Source organism: Lotus japonicus, chromosome 5 (genome assembly GCF_012489685.1).
Source record: "Lotus japonicus ecotype B-129 chromosome 5, LjGifu_v1.2".
NCBI classification, from domain to species: domain Eukaryota; kingdom Viridiplantae; phylum Streptophyta; class Magnoliopsida; order Fabales; family Fabaceae; genus Lotus; species Lotus japonicus.
In genome coordinates, this window is record NC_080045.1 from 18,781,184 (window position 1) to 18,801,350 (window position 20,167).

The window sequence follows — 20,167 nt, forward strand, 5'->3', positions numbered from 1 at the left end:
GGGATTGACTCATTATCTTATCAGTTATTTGAATTTGATTTAAGGGGATTGTGATATTGGGTTAGAGGGATTCTATCTTATGGGTTTAGATAAGACTCTATCTTATCTTATGGGTTAAGATAAGACTCTATCTTATCTAATGGGTTTAGATAAGATGTTTATATTATCTTATCTTGTAATACTAGAGTTAGTAGTGTCCTATAAATAGATAAGACCTCTAACAATAAAAGTGTGCGTCAGGTGTGTGCGGAGTGCACCGCAATTCAGCAGTGTGCGTGGGTACACAACAATTAGACAGTTGAGAGAAATTGCTATTGTAAACACAATTGATTATTGAGAATCAATAAAGGGAACTATAGCTACTCTATAGCCGCAGAGGTAGGCTCAATTGGCCGAACTACGTGAACAAAATTTCTGTGTGGTTTATTCGTGCTTTCTCACTTTATCGTACTGTCTGAATTAAGTTGTGCCTTTCTTTTTCCCAACAGAAAGCAAGAAAAGGTTGCGGTATACGCCTTCAAAATATGCATAAAATATATTTGAAGATTAAAGAAAAGTATTGTTCAAAAAAAAAAAAAAGTATTGAAAGATAGATAAGCATCTCTTCTTTGAAACCTTAAAGATCTTTCATACTTTAGAATAGCTAAAAAGATCATTATCTTCTCTACTTTTGTGGAAACCCTTGAGCATAAGTATATAGTTTGTCGCTTATATTGCTTTTAAAAAGATGAATTATTGTAATCTGTGGTGGACAAAAGTGGGGTTTCGATTAAGGCTTAATTTCATCTCTCTTACCGTCGCACAAACGTATTATATGTCCTTCACCTTTTACTTTTTTGCTCTGTGAAAGGAAGAAGCCTCCATCTTAGGCTGTCTTTCACTTTGAATTGCTGTGGTTAATTTTTATTGACTCATTTTTATTTTCTTCTTTTGTTCAACTTTCCTGGCGGACACACTTGTGTGATTTGATGGCAATACACAATTAGTCTCTTAAACAAGGTACTAGCTAGCATAATTTCTCCATGTACGGAATGAGTTTCTCACTAAAGGGATAGAGAATTGTTATTCGGATTCCCTACATATATTCAAACCCTCTTTAAAGTGTAAAAATACATAAATGCTCTTAATGAAAAAAAAAATACTTCCTCCGTTTTAAAATATAAGCTGTTTTAGAATTTGGTGAATTCTGTGGTATCCATATTTTTTTTCGGGTGTGGTACCTCGTATAGTACTTTAAGTTATAATTTTGTTATTTTCTTAAAAAAAATGGATGATTTATTGTTGCAATTTTTAAGAATTTAAGTTCAATGACTCAATGAACTAATAACATATTGTATTTAAGTTTGTTTATACTGTTCAATGCACGATTTGAAAAACTAGGGTTTTATGTTTAACTTTCAACTTTGAGAGATCATCTAAGATCCTTTCTTGTCAGGATCTTCTTTCTCCATGCCTCACCTATGTTGAACCTTGCAAATCTTCATCCATCATTTTATTTTAAGTTCAAATTGTATTATTTTTCTATTAATTTATATCATTCTGGGTACCACGCCTTGATCTGGCTTAAGGTACCACAGCAAGCACCTTAGAATTTTTACTATATTTAAAAATATAAGTTGTTTTGCGGAACCAATGCAATTTTTCTCTCTTTCTTCCTTATAAACCCTCATTTAATATTATATCTCTTAATTACCACCTTCAATTTTCATCTATCACATCTCTCACTATCCATCCACTCACTACACCATTTTTCACTTTACGCCACGCAAATTTCTTCAACGGACGAAAAACCGTGGCCTAATTATAGTATATGCCACGGTTCAGTTATTGTGGACGTATGATGACCATGGCGGAAGAAAACCGTGGCATGTACGTTTTATACCACACTTTAACAATTGTGGACAGTTCATGGCTACAGCTTTCCAACCGCAGCAACCTAGTCCCACAAATATAACCGTGGCATAATAATCTGCATCTTATTTAATTAATTAAACCAGGCCTAAAACTGAAAAAATTCATTCCGCCAAAATTTCATTGAATCCCGCGCGTGTTCAAAATCAATTTCATTAGAGTTAAGGAATAATTTTCATTAAAATAAAACTTAAAAGTAAAAAAATAGAAACCCCCAAATCCCTAACACTACTCGATCAGTACGTACTAACCTTCTTCTCCTCCGCCGGTACAGCTCATCTCGACGACGGCTTGCACGACCATCCTCTCTACGCTGCTGAGGTATGTTATTTATGTATATTTGCTTGTTCCTGTCATTTCAATGTGTTCTTGGCCCTTCTTGTTTCATGTTTCATACCATTATGCCCTTCTTTGGTTGGAGTTGGTGGACCAGGAGAGATTGCAGTGGAGTTATTCTGGTGTTTCGATGTGTATTGGTTGTGTGGGGAAGCCGGTAAGGGTGATTACCCATTGGATGGTGTTATCCCCTCCGTAGTTGGTTTTCAGTTCAATTTGGTCATGTCTTTCTCTGTTTATGTTCTGTTTCTTCTTTGTTCCTCTCTTTTCCTTTTGCTCTTGTTTAAACTCTGTACATAAACCGCTCCCGGGAGGTTCTATTTGGTCCGATCTTCACCACTCACCGGAGGTTATGGTTGTTCTAGTCGAGGTTAGGAAGTGCAAGTAACTTCTTTATCCCTTTCAGTGTTAATCTACTTAATCAATTTGGTCTTAGCTGATGTGGGAACATGGTATAGCTAAAGTAATTAGAAATTGAATTTAGGTTTCTCTACTGCTGCAATTCATTTATTATTAGATTGCAATGCTTAATTTTGTTAAGCTTTGACTGCGCAAAAACATCTTTTTGGAGAGAGTTGTAGTTGTTGGGAGAGCTTCAACAAGGAGTTCTCAAAGTCTGTGAAGATTTTGTCATTTAATCAGAATATCACTAATGCCATCTATGTTAGTCCTAATATTAACAACATCATATGGTTGACTTTTGAGTTAATATTTACTCTGACAAAGAATATGATATACTGGGTCATATAGTGTGTGAACGTGAATGTTGTCCCTCTAGTGACATCTATCTGAATTGAAGTTCCAATTCAATTATATATCCTCAGTGTATTTGAAAATTATTAAATGTTTGATACATATGACTTTCTTTTCTAACCATACATTTTAGAGAGGGAAATTTTTTTGTACTATGTTTCAATAAATAAAAGTATGGCTTATTAGAAAAGTATGACCACTATTTACTGCATGCTTTTTACTTATTTCTTATGTTCTAAAAAACAGCTGCAAGTGTTTGAGGTCTAGCAGCACTTTGGCTAGCAGATGAAGAAATCATACCTTTTGATTATGTATCATATGCTAATTGCTAAGGAGCTCCTGATGTGCCCACCTTAGATGCAGATTTAATCAAGCAATTGTAGTTTTATACAAAATATGTTCTCACTGAGACCATGAAAGTTCTTACAACACAAAATATCTCAATAGCAGCTTAGCATTGAGGTACTGGAAACTGAGATTTCAAACAAACTTGAAAAAGAAGCATTCATGATACAGAACTAGAGAAAGTAAAACAGTTAAATGTGATTTTTCAGGAATTAGAAGCAAGTAAAGGATGGACAACAAGGAATGAGGATCATTTGAAAATGAGATAGCTGAATAATGGCTGAGTATGCATTCACTGACAGAACTGACCTCTTTGGAATGCCATGGTATAAGCATCTGGTAAGTTTTTTCTTTTCTTCTTTGGTACAGAGCATTTGGCAATATCAATTATCTACCAGAAACTTTTTGTTTAAGTAGCTAAAACATTCAATTGTGTTCTAGTCTTCCTTTTTAATTTAAACATCTTGGTTTTAATGTTTCCCCACTTTAAGTAGCTAAAACATTCAATTGTTTTCTCCACTGAAGATCTCAAAAGCCCACGAAGGAGTTGTTATAAGCACTGTTTATTTCATTTTGCCAAGAATCCAATCTGAACAAAGTCAAACTGGGCATCCTCTTCTTGATGATGAATGTGGTGATTAACTTGACAATAGTTAATGAATGATAGCAAGTGTTTGTTTCCTTTTTTTACCTATTTTACAATGAACCGTTCACGTCCATTTCTTAATTAAGTGCCCATTAGTGACAGGTGTGTTCTCTCCTAGGAGGCTATTGCAACTTCATTCTGTCAGAAATGGTTATAAATAAATTGGTTCGAATATAATTTAGCTCTATGATGACACATAATCTTTTGCAGATATTGGAGAGCTGACCTTTAATATGTTTTGACCAACTTAAGTGTGGGGAGCTTCTTTGTAGCTTGCCATGCCTACATCAGATTTATCAGGTATATATAGTTTTAAACTAAATTCTTGATTTTCTTAAGTTTTTGGGCTGTTCTAATACTTTTGCCATATATCAAATTTTGAACTATTAAAAGCTAAATGTTTGTCAATGTTGAACTTTTTTTCTGTCCATTTTTCACATGGCAGACTATACTGGTTTGTTGCAATTGAAGCTGGAACGACTCTAAATATTTTCTATTGTCTCAAGATTTTGAAGCCTCCGTATATCCACTTTTCCTAGCTTAGGATTTGGACATAAAGAAGGGCACATACTTATCCATTTGTTTTTGCAATTTTAACCCCTGTTTAGAATTTTATCCTATTTTCTATGTTATTTTATAGAGCAACCCCAAATACTTGTTGGTATGGCTTGTTAGAGGATGATATGTGATTTAAGTAGGCCAAATAATTATTAGGCTTTCTTCCTGAACATTTTAAGTTCTTCAGAATGTCCTTTATTTGAGTTCATGATTTTCTTTTGATTGTTGTTTAATACCTTTGTATCTGTTTCCTTTTCATTCAATATTTTTGGTCGCCAATAATACTTCCAAAGGATGATTCGATCTAGATGGTAGGTAATATGCAGTCAAGTCAATTGATAGAGATTTCTCATCATATTAGGATACCTATCTATCATTGCATTTAGCTTAAAATTTGAATGTTAGATTGCAAGATCAGGTGAAAAAAAGTAGTTTAAAAGGTTCTAAAAACCAACTGTGGTATAAAGCTTTCTAAAAAACCACTATGATGACGACGGTTAAAAAACCGTGGCATCAACGCAATATATAACCCGTGGCATAAAGGCACAAAGAAACCGTGGCAAACTTCTTAGTAAACCGTGGTTGAAATTTCTAACGCCACGGTTTCCCAAGTGTGGTATAAGATAAACCGTGGCATTAAATTTTAGACAGAACCGTGGCTTTAACTTGACAAAACCGTGGCACTTGGGCTTGGCCACGGCCACATAACCCGCGACACGGAAACTGTGGCAAAACCGTGGCGTAAGCTTTCAACCACAGTTTTTTTATATGAACCCGCGGTTTTCCGTCCGCGGCGGAAGACCAAAAATGCTGTAGTGACTTAACCAATAGGCTTAAAAGCGCTTTTGGTCCCCACGAATTCAAATTGTGCAAAATGAGTCCCTAAACTATTTTTTTTAGCATTCTCAGTCCCCCACGTTTTCCTCCGTTACTATATTTAGTCCCTCTGATATTTTCCGCCAAAAATCAAACGGATCTTTCCTACATGGCACAATTTTAATGACATGGATACTTAGTAGAGTAAGAAAAGGAACATGTGAGAGGCACGTGATCGTCTTCCTAATCTCTATTCATATTCTTCTCAGATTCACATTTTTCCACCCAGATTTAATTTCACGTTCCTCACCTTTTTCTTCTACTCCTTATTCTTCATCATCCCACCAAAAAGATTGAGGGAGGAAGGAAGAAAAAAAAACATAAAAAAGAGACAAGACCCATATTAAAATCTTATCTTTCTTCATTTTCCCAGTAAGGATGAACGAAACCCAGAAAAATTAGAACTGGGTCAAGGTGTCTAAACCTCAAAACTCCCAAAATTCAAAAAAAAAAAAAATGTAAACAGAGGATCAGAGAGGGTGCAGGGAACACTCAATTTTCCATTTCAACTCCACCTCACCATATTTCAACTCAATCTTCTAATCTCTGTATAACAACCGCATAATCCAACACCAAGCTCTCACCTTTTCTCTTCAAAACCTTTTTCTCTCCAAGGAAAAAGCTTCTAGAGAGGCATAAAACCCACCTTCTTCACAGATCGAGCCTCTTCTCTATCTGGAACCCATCACAACAACCACCAACTTTTACGTCGGTCTGAAGCTTCAAGAGGGAGAGGATGGCGGTGATTTGGCCAGATTGGTGGTTTGATGGCAGATCGGTGGTAGTGGCGGCGCGATTTGGAGTTCGGGAAGGGAAGAATGGTGGCGAGATCTGGGTTGATGGAGAGGAGTGATAATATTTCCTGAGTTGGTGTATGTTTGTGGGGGTTATGGAGTTTTATGTTGAAAAAGATAAAAGGTGGGATAAAAAAAAAGCTAAAGGAACGAAGAAGAAGATGAACATGATGTTGAAGATGAGGATGAAAATTAGAATGATTGATGGTGATTAAGGGTTTATTGTTATTATCTATTTTGATTGATAATTTTTATTTTTTAATAATGAAAAATATGTTTTATCTCTCTCCTACTAAGCCTGATCTCTCTCATGTTAATCTTCTTCTCTCTCCTTGTAAGCCTCCACGTCAATTAAAAATAGCCACGAAGGAGGAAAACGTTTAAAATTCAACAGAAGGACCAAGAGTGATAACGGAGGAAAACGTGGGGGACAGAGAATGCTAAAAAAATAATTTAGGGACTCATTTTGCACAATTCGAATTCGTGGGGGACCAAAAGCGCTTTTAAGCCTAACCAATAATAACATTTCTCTCTCCTTAATATAACACAACTTTAAATGGGTATATTTCAATCAAAATATTTATCAAATAATGAGTTTCTTAAACAATGTGCACAACCTTAAACAACCTATATTTTAGAACGGAGGGAGTATAAAATATTCTCACCCCTATCCTCACATGCTCTCTCCTCTCTCCTTTCCTCTTTCCTCTTTCTTCCCTCACCACCACCACCACCACCACCACCACTACTACCACCACCACCACCGCCACCACCACCGCCGCCGCCACAACAACATTCATCTTCTCCTCTCTCATCTTTCCTCCATCACCGTCGCCGTCGTTGTTACCATCGTTTTTAATTTTTTTTTCTGCAACTAAACACACTTCAGAGGTGCGTGACTTACACACTTTTCATGTGTGAAGTTAACGTACTTTTAACGTTCATTTAGCTGTAAATTTCAACAAAACTGATATCAGATAATTTTTAAAAATTATGAGATTACCACAATGATTCAATATAGAATATTTGGAGATTTATGGTGGAATAAAAAAAATTAAAATTTAAAATAAAATACCAAATGAAGGAATTTGGCTAAATTCCACACAGCTTGCCGGTCTCAAGAGACCAGTTAGTTTATTTTTTCTTGAAGTTTGTAGTTGGTCGACTTCACATCTGAGACAAAACAATTTGTCAAATTTTTCAAAATGCACCGCTCCTAATTGTTAAGTGACTCCTAGAAGATGTAGGAATTTGGAGATTCAGGCAGCATATTTGAGCTTAGAATGATCCTATTACCTTAATTAAGAAGTGACAGTCTTCCAGAAATTAAAAAGAAAAAAAAGAAAGAGGCGTTCCGCTTGCACTTCAAAAGTGCGTTACCTACACACTTTGAAAGTGCGAGCAAATTTTTTTTATAAGAGACCTTTTCAAATTTTACAAATTTAACAGGGTACGAATAGATATAAGGTCCGAATAACATGCAACTCTCATAAATTTTTATTAAAACGATTATTATATTTTCTTTTTGGTCAAACTTCAAATCTGTTAGCCAACAGTGTCCTTAACAACCACCTCCTCGATCGATCATCCATTAATTCCTATAAGTTATGCGGCATAACTTATGCAATCATCTAATGTTTCTAATTCAATCAAAACACATAAAACCATGAACAACATTAGCATCAATTATTCAAAGGGGGAATTCAATATAAAATATATGTGTGTTTGGTGAATATACATTGTTGTATAAATGGAAGGGCGGGGCGGGATTGGACTGGGCGAGATCCCAGGGTCCCTCGCCCAGGAGACCTGACCTTGGGCGTAGGACACGCCATGACCTTGGGTCTCCCTTCCCGAAGCCCAACTGGCTCATTTAGACTGACTAAAGGCGCCAAAGCCCAACTCCACCTCTATAAATAGGAGGGGAATACCAATTGTAAAGGACTCTTAGCTCATTTGAGAAATAATAGCATTGAAATTCAGTTATATTTTCTCTCTCTAAGCGGTTAGAGTTTCTCTCTCTAAGCATTCACATCACTTTCCTCACACTTTGGGTACTACCTTTCCTCTTTATGTTCTAGCACGGAACCGGGATGGAAAATATTTTTCCTCAAAAGCAGGAAATAAAGTTGGCATATGTAGAGTTGGATACAGTTTTCGGAGTGGGCGAGGACGCCGAGCTCTTGAGGATAAAATATCTGGTCCTACAAGTTGTGGCAGCTTATAACGTCATCATAGGGCGAGGTACCTTAAATCGCCTCCATGCAGTGATATCTACGGCCCACCTTGCGGTAAAGTATCCCCTACTTTGCGGAAGGATTGGGAAACTGGCAGTAGACCAAAAGGGGGCGAGGAAGTGCCATAGCCATTGCCTCAACCTGTATGGCAGAAAAGGAGCTGACGACGGGCACAGGTGCCAAGAGATTGGGACGTCTGAAGGCGATGAAGGTGAACAAGAGCGTTTGTAGCACAGAGCCAGAGCGACGGCGACGAAAAGAAAGGGGAGGAATCAGGGCGAAGAATCCCGTAGGATAGGGGAAGGCAAGATCTACACTCAAAAAGATAATGAGTGGTATGACGAGAACTGGGACATGAACGCTACCGGTAGAGGAATATTGATAATCGAGCCCAGACTCACCAAGGAACAAGAACAACGCAACGCTTGAGTGAACTAGTAGAAGATAACGTTGACCTCTGCAATTAGGGAAAAAGAGAAACTATTTGTGGGGGGTCGCCTGCATTTTCTTGGCCCCCTCGGAAGGCAAGAAAGGGAGAAACTCATCGTCAGACCGGGAATGAAGGAAAGAAAAGAGCAGAAGGAAGGGGTAACAAGAGGAAGGGCGAGCAACAAAGGGATGGGGACAAAAGACCAACGAAGTCAGCTCGGCCTGCCAATCGCGAGGAAGGACAGGGACAGATCCCTCGCCACGGCAGAGAAGGCAAAGAAGGCGAAGAAGACAGGATGCTAGGAATAATACTCTGATTGAAAAGGAGACCAAAAAGCAAGGACCAAAATAAAGATGCACTGTTTTTTCTCCGACATGGGAGTTTTTTAACGAGGCATCCCTCGATGTAAAAATTTAAACAAATCAAATACAAAAGGATATTCTTAGCAATACTCCTAACTATCGAACTGAGACGGCAGCCTGGTGGAAAAAATTCCCTGAAGGTGGCGATCCCAACACGACCATGATGTCTGGGGATCGCTCCGGAAAGTCCGGCGATGACCGTAGCCCCTGCAGGCGACGTGTGCGGATGAGCTTCTCGTCGCCACCTGTTGGTAAATCCGCAAGTGTACGGAATCCACCCGGTTTTAAATATCGAACCACAGGGATTGTGAGTGACAAAATTCAGCTTAAGCCTTGAGTATGAAGGTTTGTATTATTGAATAAGAGATATGTTGAAGTAGTAATAAGGAAAAGGAAAAATAAAAAGACAATTCAGAAAATAACATGCTTTGGGTTCTTGTTCAACTAGTCAATTCAAGTACATCATTCTAAGCACATGTTCTCATGGATCTCTCCTTGATGATATAGCCTAGTTACTCACTTATTGATTTCTCACATAAGCAATTCTCTCATACTAAAAGCTAAGCCCAATTCCTTGTGTACTTAGTCATTTATATGAGGTTTTAGATCATGCAATTTCAGGCCATTAAACCCCAACCCTTCCTCTATTCCTAGTAGCAAGTATAGAAGGGGTAATCCCAAATCGGTTCCCTAATCTATAACAAACTTCTGTTCTGATTATAGAATAGTATAAAGCAAGCATGCATACAAGCTTAGATTGAAATTCAGAAAATGGGATTCAAGGGAAGAAGAAGAACATGTGGGAAAGAACTTAAGATTATAACTCAAATATAAAAAGTCTTACAAAGAAATCCAAAGCAAAAGAAGAGAGATTAGTCAAGCATGGCAAGAGCCATGCTTGGCTATAAACCTGAATTACAAGCTTAGAAACCCTCTCACACTCTCCTAGATGCTCCTCTACCTCTGAGTTTTACAAAGTATGAAAAGATGTTAAAGATTACCAAAGAAAATGACTAAAATCCTATTTATAGGCAAAAATCATGAGTTTGGGCTGTTCCGGGCGCTCAGGCGCCAATTCAGAGCGCCTGAGCGCCAATTCCATGCTGAAAAAGTGCCTCTGGAAGGTAATTGGCGCCTAGGCGCCAATTCAGAGCGCCTAGGCGCTCAGACTCGCTGGAAAGTCCCTTGATCTTCATTTTAACTCATCTTTATGCCTCTTAAAGCCTCCCTTCACTTCACCAAGCTTCTTGACCTTCCTTCTTCTTCAGTTTCAGACCTGATTACTCTCATCAAAGCTCAAGGAAAAATATCAAGAATACCAACCATTTAATTGCACAGGGGACTCAAAACTAATGACAATTAACAAAAGACTCAAACTATACTAAAATGCAACTAAAGTCCTTATTAAACTACATAATATCTAAACTAATGCAAATGCACAAATAAAAGTAAAAATGCATGAGAATGCATGAAACACTACATGAGACACAGGAAAAAGACTCAAAACTAACAAAGAAAAACCCTAAAAACATCATATAAACTCGGGTCATCACCACCCGTTGGCGGCGTGCGCGAATAAAGCTCCTTATCCAAAGAACATCCCCGAAATTAGGGCGAGTCAAGTCTTCCTGAAACGCGGGAAGCATTTTTTAAGTAGGCCAAAAGTCTCGGGTAAACTCATATGGCCATTGGGCCCTGAGCAACTATAAGTCCCCACCTAATAAGGCTGGAGGGACCGCACCTGCTCTTACGGGAAATATTGGTGCGAACAAAAGCCTCGGTAAAATATCGAGCAAAAGTCCTTGTTATACGTAGCACACTCTCGAAAATTACTCACGCAAAACTGGGAGACTAGCACTGAAAACACGTGCTAAGCGGCGATCAACGAAAGGCGAAGATAAGTAGCGGGCCGCCCGCCTCGCCCGCTTAACTATCATTCGCTCATTTAATTATTCATTTATTCCTTCATTTGTTTGCTCGTATGATTCATAATGATGCACGTCAAAACAATTCAGGCAACAAAACTTTTATTCAAATATTTGACTTTATACATTCAAAAGGGAGGATCTCTTCTCATTTTCCTACATTCTTTGCATTGCTCTGTCCTCTCATGCTCCAAACTGTATTGCCTGTACTCTAGGTTGCACAGTCTTCGGCTCAGCTCCAGCTTCTCAAGACCTTCTTCCGCCGTCTCCAGAGCTGTTTTCACTGATCCTATCTCCTCCAGTAGATCCAGCTCCCGCAGACAGAACTCTTGAATATCTTCCACGAAGTAGAGGAAACTTCTGAGGATAGCGTCCATCTTTGGACTCAAATCCATTCCCAGCAGCTTGTTGGTCAGGTCGTAAATGTTGGGATCCTCCGAGGTGCCTAACATTGATGAAGAGATCTTCATCAAAAGCTTTCTTTTTGAGCTCTTCCAAACAGGCAATGTAGGATGCCATTTCCTTGAAGTTTTAGAAAGCAGATGAGATGTGAAGTTTGTTGCGTTTTGGTTCTTTTTTATAAGCCCGGTTCAGTCTCCGGAAGTTATTGCTGGAGCAGTTTCTCGAGAAGTTTTTCTTAGAAAAGGAGCAACTTGCAATAAAGGCTTGAGCGTTCGTGGCCGGTGGTCAACAGTAAACCGTTGGAACGTGGAAAAGAAGCACTTGGGCAGACGTTTGAAATTCCCTAAGAGGAACGTCCTGCATAGTTTATCTCCCAGCGGGAGGCGTACAATTAAGACTTATAGCAAAAGCAGTAAAAACTTGGGGTTCTCATTAAAAAGAAGAAAAAAAAAGGAGACCCTTGGTACAAAGATAATCTAAGGACTCCTAACATTTTGAGTTGGCTCTACGTGTTCTTCCGTCAGGAAACGCTCAGCGACGAAGCCTGGAGGATCGTCGGGCCCGACCAATCCTGTGGGTGTAACCCTCTTAAATGCCCCCATCTGGCTGAGATCAATCAGAGGATGGAGATGTTTGACTTGGGCTTTGGCGAGGAAGAAGCCTCGGTCGCGTTCAGAAACGGCAGCAACAGCAGCCTCTAACCTCAATCTTTCTTCTAAGGCCTTCGCGTCAAGATGGACTTGAGTCTTCGCTGAGGATAGAAGATCATCTTTCTTCGCCAGGTCAGATCGAAGATTTTCAAGGTCGGCCTCCGTCAAAGCTATTTAGTCTGCTTTCGCGCTCGATTCTAGCTGCGCCTCCTGCTGCAGCTCTGCAAGAGTTTTCTCCAATTAAGAAATCCTCCTATCTCGAAACTCTAAGCTAACTTCAGCACGAGCGGACTGCTCGGCTAGCTCTTTGGAAAAGGAGTTTTCCTTGGCGATCAGTTGAGCGGCGAGCACTTCACGATCCTCAGCAAGCTGAGAATTGAGAGCGCGGAGGCGCGCCACTTCGGATCGTAATTCGTCAGCATCCTGGGCGGAGCGCCTATAGTAGTGGAACGCGTAGAGCACTCCCGCCACAGCCCCTTCAGAGACATTATCCAAACCACGCAACTTAACAACTTCATCCATTCGCGCCATTTGGGCTGATGTCAAAGTTAAAGAATACGGGAATCCCCGACTCACAGACCCTGAGCAGGTGGAGGAGGGGCGTTGGCGGAAGACGTCAGGTTTGGACCGAGCGGCGACGAGATAACTGTTGGACGGGAAAGTGAGCCGTCGACAAGACCGTGTTGGGCTGGAATCGCCCCCGAAGGCTCGCTGGAATTCAACCTTTTCGGGGAAGGGCGAGGATCCTCCTCGCCAAGGGGCTGTTTACCGCTCGCCTGGATTCTCAACAGAAACGCCTTGTCGCCTTTCAAATTTATTCGAGGGCGAAAGGAGACGTTATTTTTCTTCTCAAAGGCCGCCAGAAGCTCCTCATCGGCACGGTGAATTTGTCCTAAAAAAAGAAAAAGGAAAAGGTAAGCTGGTAGAAAATAGAAAGAACGAGAGGGGTAGAAGAGGAAGATTTACCAATCACGCGAGAGCAGTCTGAAACGGCGAGACGGGCCAGAAAGTCGATGACAGCCTTGTGTTCAGGAGTGAGGGAGTCCTCAGACGGGTCAATTATTTGGCGCGCACCCTGAGTCCAGTAGAAAGGAAATCGAGCGGTGTCATCTCTGTGTGTGAAAACCTCAGGATATTCGTGGGACACCACTACCCTGAAGAATTTCCGGGCTAAATCGACGGTGATGCTAGGCCAGATAGGGTTGAAGCGCTGACGACCAGGCCTAGCTTCCAGGGAAACCCAGCTGCGCTGCGGGGAGGGCTGGACAGATACGCGATAGAAACAAAAAGAAGGTCGAAGGTTCAGGTTCCTGGTGAATCGCGTCGCAGAGAATTTCGAAACACCGGAGGAAGGCCCAACTGTTGGGATGAAGTTGACTAGGAGCCACATTGAGATTGTGAAAAACGGAGCAGATAAAAGGGGAAAAAAGAAATTTAATCTTCAAATTTGTGAACATATACCCATACACGTAAAAGAAGTGAGGAGCACCCACGAAGTCGTATTTGGGACGAAGCCAAAGGCGTTCAAGGGGTAAGCAGGCACTGACATGCAGAAGCTTGTCAAGAGGTTTCTCATGACAAAATCCGCCGGATTCTGTGGAAATCTCCCAAATGGACGATTCTTTTTTCAAACTTGACCGTTGGTTAGGCATTGTCCCGGCGGGCAAAGCCCTCGCGGCGGGAGCACTTAAAGATTTCCAAGTCCTCGTTCGGAAGGCAATGACGTCTTTTTCTTCAAGAGGAACGCCTCCTGGAGGGGGCGGGAGAACAGGAGGAACACACCGGAGAGGGGTGGCAGCGACGACATTACGTTTGGAACTTTTGGTCTGGCGCTTTGGAGTCATTGCAGAGGGATTGCAAGGAATAAAGGTAATTTTGACACTGGACAAGTTCGCGTAAGGGTGAAGAAGCAAAGGTTCGTAATCGTAAAGGAACGAAAGGGGTTAGTGAGATAATGCTGTTATAAGCGGGGAGTGACGTGCAGAAGGGAACGTGAAGGAAGAAGTTGTGGACGGTTACCGAGAGATGTGGAGAAAAAAGAGAGGTTGTGCCCCATGACGTCAGGAAATGACATGATTGCAGTTGCGAAATTCTGGGGAGTGAGAAAGACGCATTAAATGAAAAGCTGCGACGGTTGCTGCCGATTGGTTAAAATTCAAATTGTCAAAGTTGTGACGTGGCTGGAAGGGACATGTCAAAGGTAGCGGTTGAGATTCTGTTGATTCACTGACCCTGGCATCACTTCAAGGCTTGACGCGTGGGATGGACACAACACGCGACAGAGTGTCACGATTCAAGGCACGTGCATAACTATGCTGAGGCGGGCGGACTAAAAGCCGCCGCCACAAGCCTGCTTGTGGACTGGGATCGCCCGGAAGAAGAGGGTGCAGCTGAAGGTCCAAAGTGTCGATTGCAAAAGGCTTTATTTATCAGGCCATGTTGGCCATCGTTTTTCACTTCTAGATTTTAAGTTTTTAAGTTTTAGTCGGTATCCTTAGGGCTATGGCCTTGTTTCTTACTTAAAGACACACTTAGCTCTCATGCTTCGAGCTCGGTGTCTTGTGGACTTGTGGACTGGGCGAGACCCCAGGGTCCCTCGCCCAGGAGACCTGACCCTGGGTGTAGGACACGCCATGACCTTGGGCCTCCCTTCTCGAAGCCCAACTGACCCATTTAGACAGACTAAATGCGCCAAAGGCCAACTCCACCTCTATAAATAGGAGGGGAATACCAATTGTAAAGGACTCTTAGCTCATTTGAGAAATAATAGCATTGAAATTCAGTTATATTTTCTCTCTCTAAGCGGTTAGAGTTTCTCTCTCTAAGCATTCACATCACTTTCCTCACACTTTGGGTACTACCTTTCCTCTTTATGTTCTAGCACGGAACTGGGATGGAATATATTTTTCCTCAAAAGCAGGAAATAAAGTTGGCACCTGGTTATATATTTCAAGAAAGTCCCCGAAGGATAGCTCAAGTGGTAAGAGCTAGGGATATAAGGGTTGGGCGGGATGAAGGGTGAAGGGTCCCGGGTTCGAACCCGGAGGAGAGACTAATTTACTAACATTTCTAACAACTAACATTTACCTATAAAAAAAATACTTCAAGAAAAAAAGAATTTAAAAAAAGAAAGGGAATAAATGTAGAAAGTAGTTGCGGCTTTTAGAACAAAGCTCTTCTCTTTTCTACAGGCACTTGTGCGATTGAACCCTTATTCACATGGTATACCCTGATACATTCCTCTTTTAGGGCAATTTGGATGGTTATTAAGCTATCACCAGTCACCAATTTTGCTACAAATCTAATATTAGTGCTATTTATTAATCAATGAATTCTGTTTCTGCTGTTAAATAAAATAATTAAAGACTTGTCTGGTATGTTGTATAACATAAAGTCTGATAGTATTAGATCTAATAGTATTAGGCTATTAGCTCTAATGGGATAAAATCTGATAAAAAGTTAAGTACCATATAAGATTTTGTTATAAATTGTATAACTTATCATATTTCTTAAATTGATACAATTATATGTTTGGTGTAGGGTGGTGGTTGTGGTGGTAGATATGACAGTGATGGTGGCGGTAGTGGTGGTGGCAACAGGAAGTGGTGGTGGTGGTAAGTGGTGGCAGTAGAGTGATGGTGATGTTAGTGGTGATGGTAATAATGATAGTGATGGTGGTGGTGGAGGGTAGTGGAGGCGATTATGAAGGGGTGAAAAGTTGGTTGTGGTGATATATAGCAGCGACGGTGGCAGTAGTGTAGTAGGGCAGTGGTGGCGGTAGTGGCAATGGCGAAAGGGTGATAGTGGCGACAACGGTAGTGGTTGTAGTGAACGGTGGTGGTGGCGGCAGAAGTGACGGTGGTGGTGGTAGTGGAGGTGGTGGTAATGGTGGAGTTGGTTGTGGTTGTGGTCGTGGCAGTAGTGGGGGTAGTGTGGCAGTGTTTTAGGGCAGCAGTGGCAATGGTCGTGGACGTGAGTGTGGTTGTGTGGGTGGTGGTGGTGATGACAGTGAAATTGGTCGTGGAGGTGGTAGCAATTGCGGGAGCGACAGTTGAGTCAATGGTGGAGCGTGGCGGCGGTGGTGAACATAGTGAATAAAGGTCTTGTCCGTAATCTATATGATGGATTGAATAATACATCATTTTAATGAAAGAAGCGTGAATTGATGCATAAACTTATATAATATAATATTAGCACTATACAATAAATAAACTCATAATATATTTTATAAACTTATACTATCATGTCTAATATACGACATATCAAACGAACTCATATCTTACCGAAGACTTGGCATCATCTTAGGCCTAAACCGGAGGTGCTCCTTCCCTCTAGTAATAAATGTGTATGAGTACGTACATTTAAACCCTTTTTATATTATATTGATGAATTTTCATATATGTGTGAGTAGTGTTCTCTCTCCTTTAGACTATCTACAATGGTTTCAACATTCAACACCCTCAACACCCCACTTTTCATCTTCTCTCTCCAGTTCAACACTTCATTCAACTTTTACCCACTCCAATGGTTTTTCATTCAACACCCTACCCCCTACCCCACCACTTTTTTTATCTTATATTTTGATTTAATTTTATATTTTTCTTTTTATGATTTCATAAATTTAAAATTTGCAATAAAAATTAAATTAAATAAACGATTATCGATTTAATTTAATTTAATTTTTTTTGGTTTTTTAAAATTAAATTAAATTAACGTAATATTTTTTTAACGCAAATTAAAATGCAAGACAACAAACTAAACACACAATTATTTATTTAATTTTCTTAACATAACACACAAATAACGTAATTAAAATGCAAGACAGCAAACTAAACACACAACACACAAATAACATAATTAGTACGATACAAAGCATATTTAATCATGAGGATACATTCCAAACTTTGTCCAGATGTGCTTCACTAGATCTGCTTGCAGTTGGTGATGGACATTTGGATCACGCAACTCGGATCTAGCACGCACATGATCCGCAAAAGCGGGCAACACCTCGGTCGAGTATGGTTGCGGTGTGCTAGATCCACTTCCCTCAGCTTGCTCAAAATCGGTCCAGCGTTGAGCATATGAATCTCGTTCATCCTCAACAATCATATTGTGTAATATGATGCATGACCTCATGATGATACCCAAATCATTTATGTCCCACAAGCGAGCTGGTTCACGGATGATTTGAAAACGAGCTTGAAGCACTCCAAATGCACGCTCGATGTCCTTCCGATATCCCTCCTGATGTTTTGCAAAGCACTTATCGGGTTCACTTTGAGGAAGTCTAATAGATTTGACGAAAGTTGGATAAGAAGGGTAGATACCATCAGCTAGATAGTATGCCATATTATAGGGACGTTGATTCACGATGAAATTCACACGTGGCGCGTTTCCCTGTTCCAATTCATCAAACACTGGTGACCGGTCTAGAACGTTTATGTCGTTCAGGGTCCCCGGACACCCAAAAAAGGCATGCCAGATCCATAGATCATGAGATGCAACTGCTTCAAGAATAACCGTGGTGGTTCCCTTATCCCCTCTAGCAAATTGACCTTCCCATGCTTTAGGACAATTTCTCCACTCCCAGTGCATGCAGTCAATGCTCCCGATCATGCCTGGGAACCCCCGCTGTTCACTAACCTGTAGTATTCTTTGCAGGTCCTCTTGAGTTGGTGCTCTCAGGTACTCGTGCTCATACAATCGTATGATTCCTTTACAGAATCTACGTACACACTCCAGTGTTGTAGTACCTCCGATTTTGATGTACTCATCGACTGCATCTGCTGCCACACCATATGCTAACATTCGCATTGCTGTGGTGCATTTTGCTAAGGGCGATATGCCTTCTTTCTTCGCTGCATCAAATCGTTGTGTGAAGTAGTTATCACTACTTGAAAGGTCCGCAACGATTCGAAGGAAAACATGTTTTTGCATCCGGTACCGGCGACGGAATATTCCATCGTCGTATGTAGGCTCATTGGCAAAGTAGTCGTCAATTAGCCTTCGGTTTGCCGCTGCATGATCTCTGTTGAGATTTTTTCTACCACGAGTTGCACTAGCCTGCAATATTAGATTTTGACGCTCTCTAAAATGGTTGAGTACATAAGCATCTTCTCTCTCACTTTTTTCAAGGTATGCTTGGAGATCAAACTCTGGTGGATCCATTATTTGTGAAATTTGAAGTAGATGGGAAGAGATGCATTGAATGGTGGAACCTTGAGTCCATATATATAGATAAATTGAATAGTGGACAGTGACGGATTTGAAATAATATGAACTATAGTTAATTATCAGATAAGGACTAGATTCGAAATGAGTGATACATATTCAAACTCGGTAACCCATACATTAGCCACTGACAACACTAAAAAATTATTAAAGTAAACAGAACAGACTTGACAAAACACTGGCAAATTATTAAAGCAAACACTACAGACTTGACAACACTGACAAATTATTAAAGCAAACACTACAGACTTGACAACACTGACAAATTATTAAAGCAAACACTAGGGACTTAACAACACTTGAAAATTATTAAAGCAAACACTACAGACTTGACACCACTTGAAAATTAATACAGAAAACACTACAGACAATTAATTTCCAAAGAGCTCTTCGGACAACCGCTTCAACATCTCTTTCTTGTGGTCACTGAGATGCTCTTCATCACTTAACTTTAGGTATAATTTCATTTTCTTAGCTACAGTCCCCTCTTTCCTCAATCTATTAGCCTCTTCCGTGATCGCTGCTAGATGCTTCAATTGTTCAACCTCATCCTGCTTGGCTTGTTTGTATCCAGCCCAATCGTTCTGCATCACTTCCAAGGCAGCTGTTGGGCTCTTCTTTTTACCCTTTTTTTTAGATGCATCCCTACCTATTGGACGGGGAATCGATCCTATAGAGGTTGAGCCACCTGCAGAGGTTGAGCCACATGCATCACTCTCGCGAGATCTCTTAGATCCACTACTTCTTGACCCAACACTTCCTCCTGCTTGACTACAGTAACGTGGTTGTTCACGGAGAGCCTGCCATTCTTTTATCAAATTAAATCGAGCCTTCTTTCCATCTGAGTACAGTTGTTGGGCTTGGGTCAAAATATCATCCTCCGACCAACCGCTTCGTTGCATACGCTTAGCACCATCATAAGCGCCAATCCATTTATTTATTTGCTTGCTCATATAATTATAACGGTTTCGGCATGCATTTCCATCCCGCGGAGGATTGAATGAGCAATGCTCATTACAATACTCAGCAATTTGACCCCAAAATGTTTCTCCTTTTTGGTTTCTCCCGACAACACTGTTTGTTCCAAATTTAAGCCACCCACTAATTAACACCAGATTTTGATCAGTGTTCCATGCTGGTAAGTGGCTTCTCCTGCTCGTAGGAGTTGAATCCTCTTCATTTGGAGTGGCTTCATCACCAGCTGTCATGCCACCAAGAGTCATTTGTGTTGAAAATTCGGGAAATTCAGATGCACCATCATTAGCACCATCATTAAACGGCGGTGTTGGAGATGAATGTCTGAACATAGATCCATGATGGGGATGAGGACGTTGGTTGAAAAATTGATTTGGATCTTGAAAATGGTTGGGATTTTGGTGGTTGGATTGATTTGGATCTTGATAAATGTTCGGATTTTGGTAGTGGGAAAATTGACTTGGATGTTGATAAGTGTTGGGATTTGGGTAGTAGTTGGGATTTTGATTTGGATGTGGATAATTGTTGGGATTTTGGTGGTTGGAATACTGATTTGGATGTTGATAGTCTGGATTTTGGTTGGAAGAATTCTGGGAGTTGAAATGGCTATTGTTGATAGTCTGGATTTTGATCCATTTGGGTAGTTGTTTTTTTTATATTTTTTTAATTTTTTTTTTTCGAAATAATTGAGTTGGAAAGATTAGGATAAATGAAAATCGCCCGGACCAATCAGAAC

General features: G+C 40.4%; 1 protein-coding gene and 1 long non-coding RNA gene across 2 annotated transcripts; one reads left to right on the forward strand and one right to left on the reverse strand.

Moving 5' to 3' along the window:
* The first annotated feature begins 2,071 nt into the window (after positions 1 to 2,071).
* LOC130716728 (uncharacterized) lies at positions 2,072 to 4,866 on the forward strand. The gene is made up of 5 exons (XR_009012142.1): positions 2,072 to 2,232; positions 3,247 to 3,462; positions 3,555 to 3,684; positions 4,202 to 4,291; positions 4,437 to 4,866. It is a non-coding gene; the product is annotated as an uncharacterized LOC130716728 (long non-coding RNA).
* Positions 4,867 to 17,072: 12,206 nt separating this feature from the next.
* Positions 17,073 to 18,511, reverse strand: LOC130721069 (uncharacterized). Its single transcript, XM_057571801.1, has one exon. The coding sequence runs from the start codon at positions 18,391 to 18,393 to the stop codon at positions 17,104 to 17,106; it is 1,290 nt and encodes a 429-aa protein (XP_057427784.1). The 5' UTR covers positions 18,394 to 18,511; the 3' UTR covers positions 17,073 to 17,103.
* Positions 18,512 to 20,167: the final 1,656 nt, after the last annotated feature.

Bases quoted from the DNA above. Each gene is read 5' to 3' on its own strand.
- LOC130721069 (XM_057571801.1), bottom strand. From the start codon at position 18,393: ATGGATCCACCAGAGTTTGATCTCCAAGCATACCTTGAAAAAAGTGAG.